The following is a 6,345-nucleotide window of genomic DNA, read 5'->3' on the forward strand; positions in this document are numbered from 1 at the left end:
CTGCAGCTCAATGGCGATTCCGTCTGGGAGTACGACGATATTGGCCTGGTCCGAGGATCGACCGGACTCGGGTTTTCGATAGCAGGCGGAACGGACAATCCGCACATCAACCTGGATGCGTCGATCTACATCACCAAAGTGATCCCGGGCGGTGCGGCGTATGCCGACGGGCGGCTACAGGTCAACGATTGCATCGTGGCCGTTAACGATATGAACGTGGTGAACGTAACCCATGGCGAAGCCGTGGATGCCCTCAAGAAAGCCGGCGAAAGGGTAACGCTGCACATACGAAGGAAACGACCCCCGGCTCAGGCTCCGAAGCAGGAGGAAATCGAACTCTTCAAAGGCACCAAGGGTTTGGGCTTCTCGATTGCCGGCGGAATTGGCAATCAGCACATCCCGGGTGACAATGGAATCTACGTGACGAAGATCATGGAGGGGGGAGCGGCCCACGTCGACGGCCGACTTGCGGTCGGTGACAAGCTGATCGGAGTGCGAACCAGCGAAGGGGAGCGGAATCTCGAGAATGTGGTCCACGAAGAGGCTGTGGGCACGCTGAAAGCAATCACCAACAAGGCGACGCTGATCGTGCAGAAGACCAACATCCTGCAAGCGTTGGCCAACTCGATCAACAACCTTAACTCGCTGTCCACCAGCGCAATGAACCAGGTCGGACAGAGCGTGGTGGATCATGCGGTTTCGGGCGGCGAGCTGCGGTCCCATTCGCCCATGATGGACAACTCCTCGTCGCGGTACGCGTCGTCGAATCTGCTCGAATCGGGCCTACCGGTGGGAACGCCGCGGGCGGTTAGTCATGAGGATATTTCGAGGTAAGTTGTGTTAGAACAGTTTCCGTTCCTATTCCTGTCTATTGTTTATCAATGGAAGGAATTGGAGGAGAATGTTATTACAGTGTAAGATTCTTTTATGACGTCTTATAATTGAAATGAGTTCAGCGTTAAACTTTCATGAGGATCAAGTGGAGAACTAGTGAGGTACCAGCCGCTGTGGTAATTCCAAGTTCACTAGTGTGTAGTGTAGAGATTGAATTTTTCACATGATGCGCTTTGATTTCGAACAAGTATGATAGAATTGCCACATATATAAAGAAGTTAGTGCTTGTTCATCTCAGAATTTATTTTTGCTAGACTGAAGTATTGTTCTGGTTACCTCTGCTGGAACCTGCGGTTAGACTGAGACTAGAAAAAAATTTGGAAGTGTTCAAAAAGAACTTTAAACTTCGAGTCGAAATTTCTGATGGAAGTTCTGCGAGTATTGTGCTAGAGCTCCTGGTAGAAATTTGGTCTAAATTCCCTCAAGAATCAAGGGTTTCTTCCTGCATATCATAAAGAATATCTCCAGGGGTTTCCCCGCAGATTTTTTCTCGGGATTCCTTCACAATTTTTTTCCGAGAAAATTCACGAAATTTCTTCCGTAAATACTCCCGGATTCCTCCAAGGATTCCGCTTGGTATTCGTCTTCGGATTTCACTCAAGATCCATCTATGATTTCCTTTCAGGAGTTTCTCAAATATATCATTCGGGATTCCTCCGAAGGTTTGGGATTACAATTCGGAATTCATCCGAATCTCATCATTTCTCACCGGATTCGACTAAGAATTTCTATCGAGATTTGTCATGATAGTTCTGTAGAGATTTCTCCAGAAATCTCGCCCGGCATTCTTCTAGAGATTTCTCAAGTGATTTCAATCAATTCTTTCAAGTTTTTCCTGTAATGACTGCAGGGATTCTTATAAGGATTCCCCTGGAACTCCTCTCTTCTCCCACGATTACTCAAAAAAATTCTTTCGAGATTCAACCTCCATTCCCGATGTGGATTATCCATAGGTTCGGCTAAAGGAAACTAGTCGGCTCTTTCATTCCTGAAATTTGTAAACATGACGTCACTCTCATAAGAACGCCGTAGGAATGAAAGAACTGACTACTTTCCTCGACTACTCACATCCCGACTACTCACATCGCTCTATTCTTTCAAAGATTCTTCCAGAATATGCACTCATTATTCATTCCGGGATTCCATTAGTTTTTTTAATATCTAGCTCTGAAAGTCTTCCTGAGATCTTTTTAGCCTTTCTTTCCGATATTCCTCCGGGAATTCCTCTCGCGATTCCTCCAGAGAGTTCGTCCGGAATTACACCAGGCATCAATCATGAATTTCGCACCAAATCATTACTAAGTTTTTTTTTTCGAGATTCCCTAGGGATGCTTCTCAACATTCATCGCCGAGTGCCTTTCGAGGTTCCTCCAGGTATTCATTCCTGCAGGTAAGGTACACCGGGGCAAGTTGAAACGGGTGGGGCAAGATGAAACACGAAGTTTTGAAATAGAGTTCAATACAATTTGGAAATTTATCCTTCGCTAAAAGATGGTTTGAATCAAAAACTATGTGTTATGATGATCAAACTGTTTATCATCATTAGAAAACATCAATGTTAACCCGCTGTTTCATCTTGCCCCACCCGTTTCAACTTGCCCCGGTGTACCTTATTCAGTGTTTCCTTACTGGTTCTTCAAGGTATTCGTCTTAGAATTTCGTCAGAGATTTCTACCGCCACTTTTCCATTGATTCTATCAAGATATTTTCAAAAACTTCCAAATTGCAACTACAGTTGACTCTCTACATCTCGATATTGAAGGGACCTACGGGATAGGGAGAGATCAATTGCAGAACCAATTTGTAATGCACACTAGATTGAAAAAAACCTCCGTAACTAAGAAAAACCATCAACAAACAGATGTCATTTCGCTCATCCAAAATATTTTGCTCCTAGAAAACTTGGTCTAGCAACCTCTGAAAATGGTCATATCGACATACGGAGAGAAAATGTGGAGCAAAAACGAACAAGATCGCATCGAGATAGGGAGATATCGAGATAAGGAGATATCGACATATAGAGAGGTAAAATGTATGCAGATTGAAGGGACCGACCAAATAATCGAGATAGGTAGAGACATGTGGAAAGTCGACTGTACATATGCATTGCTCCAGTGATTGCTTCAAGGAGTACTTCTCGAAGGTCTTAAGTCTTTCTTAAACGATTTTTCCAGCGATTTCTCCAAGGATTTTTCTCGATACACCTTTAGAGAATCCGGAATTCCTCCCAGAAATCCTTCCGTGAATATTCCCGGATTCCTCCAAGGATTGCACCCGGGAACACAAATAATATATTTTGTGGGATTTCTTCAAAACTCTTTCCGGGATTCCTTCAGAAATTGTTGCCGGGATTCTTACATACTTAATTTCAGATTTTTCCTCGGATTCTTTAAAGGATTGCTCCTCGGATGACTCACTATACCTCAATACCGAGATAAATTCCTACTGAGTTTCCTATCGGGATTTCTTGCGAAATTGCATATAGAGACTCTTCTCAATATACTTTGCCGAGTGCCTTTCGGGGTTGCTCCAGGGATTCATTTTAAATTCCTGCAGGTGTTCAGGGTTTCCTCCCGGGGGTTTTCCCAGAATTCGTCTTTGAATTTTACCAGAGATTTCTGCCGCCATTCCTCCAGAGCTTCTAACCACATATTCCCTAAAACTTCCTATTTGCACCAATGCGTTGCTACACTGATTGCTTCAAGGAGTCCTTGCAATTCATAAAGGATCTCCAAGGATTTATCTGAAGATTTTTCGCGATATAGCTTTAAAGAATTCCTCCAGGAATGCTTTCCGGAATACTTCCCAGAATTCCTTCCGTGAATATTCCGGGCTTTCTCCGAAGATTTTTCTCGATATACCGTTAGAGTATTCCCCTAGGAGCTCTTTCAAGGATTCCTCCCAGAATTTCTTCCGTGAACATTCTTAGATTCCTCCACGAATTGCACCCTGGAACACTCAAAGGAAATCTTTTTCCAAGACGGCTTCGTTCATTTTAACCCTCTACTTCCCATGGTTGCTCTAGAGCACCATCAAACGGAATTAGATGAATATGATGCAATATTTTTTTGAATATGGTTATAACCTCATAAGGTTAACCCAACTACTACCTACTTGTTTCAATAGTTGAACTATTGATAAACAATCAAAAACCTATTGATTTACAACCAATTTTTTTTTTCATTGATTTCGAAAAATTTAGCCAATTTGCAACAACTTTTGTTCTACCACTTTTTTCGGAAACGCTTTTTTGGCATAGATATAGTCGTTCAAAGTCGTGGGAAGGAAAGGGTTAACGGAATTCCTTCATACATACTTAAGTTCTGATTTCTCCTCGGATTCTTAAAAGAATTTCTTGCGGAATTCGTACACACATTATCAGGTACTTGAATTGTTTCTCCTCCCGGAATTCTGCAAAAGTGTTCTAGAAATCCTACGATTCATTCATTCCAATTTTCTTTCAGGCTTTTTTTGGGAAAGTCTCCTGAGATTATTTCAGGATTCCTCCGGCAATTCCAGAAATTAATCTCGGATTTCATCCTAGATTTCATACCGTGTTTCTCTCTGGGATTACTTTGGAGTATTCTGGAGACTTCCCAATGTATACTGCCACACTCCTTTTGTGATTCTTCCTGGAATTCTTTTCGGGATTTCTACAAGCATTTCTTTAGATGTAGAAAAGAATTCCAAATATTTTTTTCCAGAGTAAAGTTATCGAAAGTGAATTCAGAGATGAACAAGTATACATTCTTCTAAGTAGGGCGACATGATTTTGACTTAGTTTACCTAAATTTTATGTTTATTTTTGGTTGAGTTTGTGTTTTTTTGCGAAGTTGAGCAGCTTTTTAAAACCCGTTGATCAAGTATTAATTTCGTGCACATTTCACCTTATCCAACAGGGAACCTAGGACAATTGTTATTCAAAAGGGCCCCTCCGGGTTGGGCTTTAATATTGTTGGCGGTGAAGATGGACAGGTTCGTAGATAAGTCGGGACAAGCATTGTTTGTCATGCAGCATAACATTGTCATTACTTTTAGGGTATTTTTGTGTCATACGTGTTGGCTGGCGGTGCGGCCGATCTGGGTGGTGAGCTCAAACGAGGCGACCAGCTTCTCAGCGTAAACGGTGTAAGCCTTGCCGGAGCATCCCACGAGCAGGCCGCTGAAGCGTTGAAGGTTTGTTAATTATGCCAATTTGGCGAATTCAGTTCATTGATTAATGTTGTTTTTGAACAGAATGCCGGTGGCACCGTTACTTTGTTGGCACAGTATCGCCCGGAAGAATACAACCGGTTCGAACAGCGGATACAAGAACTCAAACAGCAGGTTGTGGCCGGTACCGGAACTTTGCTGAGAACATCACAGAAGCGGACACTTTATGTGCGGTAAGTCCTTCGGAAGTCTACCCGGGATAGAGCAACAATAAAACCTTCTCTTCCATTCTTTCTGCACAGAACGCTGTTTGATTACGACCCGAATCGGGACGACGGGTTGCCGGGCCGTGGACTACCTTTCCGGCACGGTGATATCCTGCATGTAACGAATGCCTCGGATGACGAGTGGTGGCAGGCGCGGCGGGTGATTGGCGACGACGAGGAAGAGAGCATCGGAATTGTTCCGTCGAAGCGACGGTGGGAGCGGAAACAGCGGGCACGCGACCGGAGCGTCAAGTTCCAGGGCCACGCCGGAGGAAATGTGGAAAAGGTATGTGCTTTCTGACTGGCAGCGAGTCATTTTCAGGGACTAATTGCAAGAAACTCAAGGAACTATCAAAATGTTTGCTATGAGCTCTTTAAAGACATACGAACTAACATTTCGGGTTCTTGGGTCTAGGTTTTATTAGTGCTTTAAAGCGAAGCTAGAATCAAAAAAAAATCTATGATAAAACTATCAGACATTCTACATTTTTTTAAGTTTATACCGTTTATACGCGTCAAACGATTAGAACCATTATGAAACCACATTTCCTGATTACAAATTAAAAATAGTTTTATCATGGTTTTGTATCTGTCTTAAGCCGTTATTTCAATGCCTTGTTTACAACCAACTCTGCTAAACATTCAAAGTTTGTAACAACTGATTTCCCATTTGTAGATGTCTACCCTCGATCGCAAAAAGAAGAACTTTTCCTTCTCGCGGCGATTCCCATTCATGAAGAGCAAGGACGACAAGAACGAGGACGGTTCGGACCAGGAACGTAAGTGCTCAATCCAAAAAAAAAAAAAAAATCAATCCAATTCACTACAAACGGTGGCAAAAGAACGAACGAGAATTTCATGGCTTACGCTCATCCAATTTCCAACATCTGTTTCTACGATTTATTTCTACATACAAAAATGTCGGTGACTTTATCGTACTGCTTCATCAAATCCGCTGTGTTTGATTTATCTTTTTTTCCGACCGGATTTTCTCGTGTTTTTTGTTCTGTCTCAGCGTTATTATTTTGCTTCT

The 6,345-nt window shown here is 42.8% G+C and overlaps 1 protein-coding gene across 7 annotated transcripts in view; it reads left to right on the forward strand.

Annotated features, from left to right (window-relative positions):
- Nucleotides 1-6,091, forward strand: part of LOC109413204 (disks large 1 tumor suppressor protein) — a gene marked incomplete at its 3' end in the record, with an annotated part of 47,901 nt that extends 41,810 nt beyond the window's left edge. For all 7 annotated transcript variants that reach the window (XM_062843409.1, XM_062843411.1, XM_062843412.1 and 4 more), the window contains 6 exon segments: nucleotides 7-830; nucleotides 4,794-4,869; nucleotides 4,933-5,070; nucleotides 5,131-5,279; nucleotides 5,349-5,598; nucleotides 5,989-6,091. In XM_062843409.1, the coding sequence (XP_062699393.1) occupies nucleotides 7-830; nucleotides 4,794-4,869; nucleotides 4,933-5,070; nucleotides 5,131-5,279; nucleotides 5,349-5,598; nucleotides 5,989-6,091 (1,540 nt within the window).
- Between the last annotated feature and the right edge of the window lie 254 nt (nucleotides 6,092-6,345).

The sequence above is a fragment of the Aedes albopictus genome, unplaced genomic scaffold, assembly GCF_035046485.1.
Source record: "Aedes albopictus strain Foshan unplaced genomic scaffold, AalbF5 HiC_scaffold_193, whole genome shotgun sequence".
Lineage (NCBI taxonomy): Eukaryota > Metazoa > Arthropoda > Insecta > Diptera > Culicidae > Aedes > Aedes albopictus.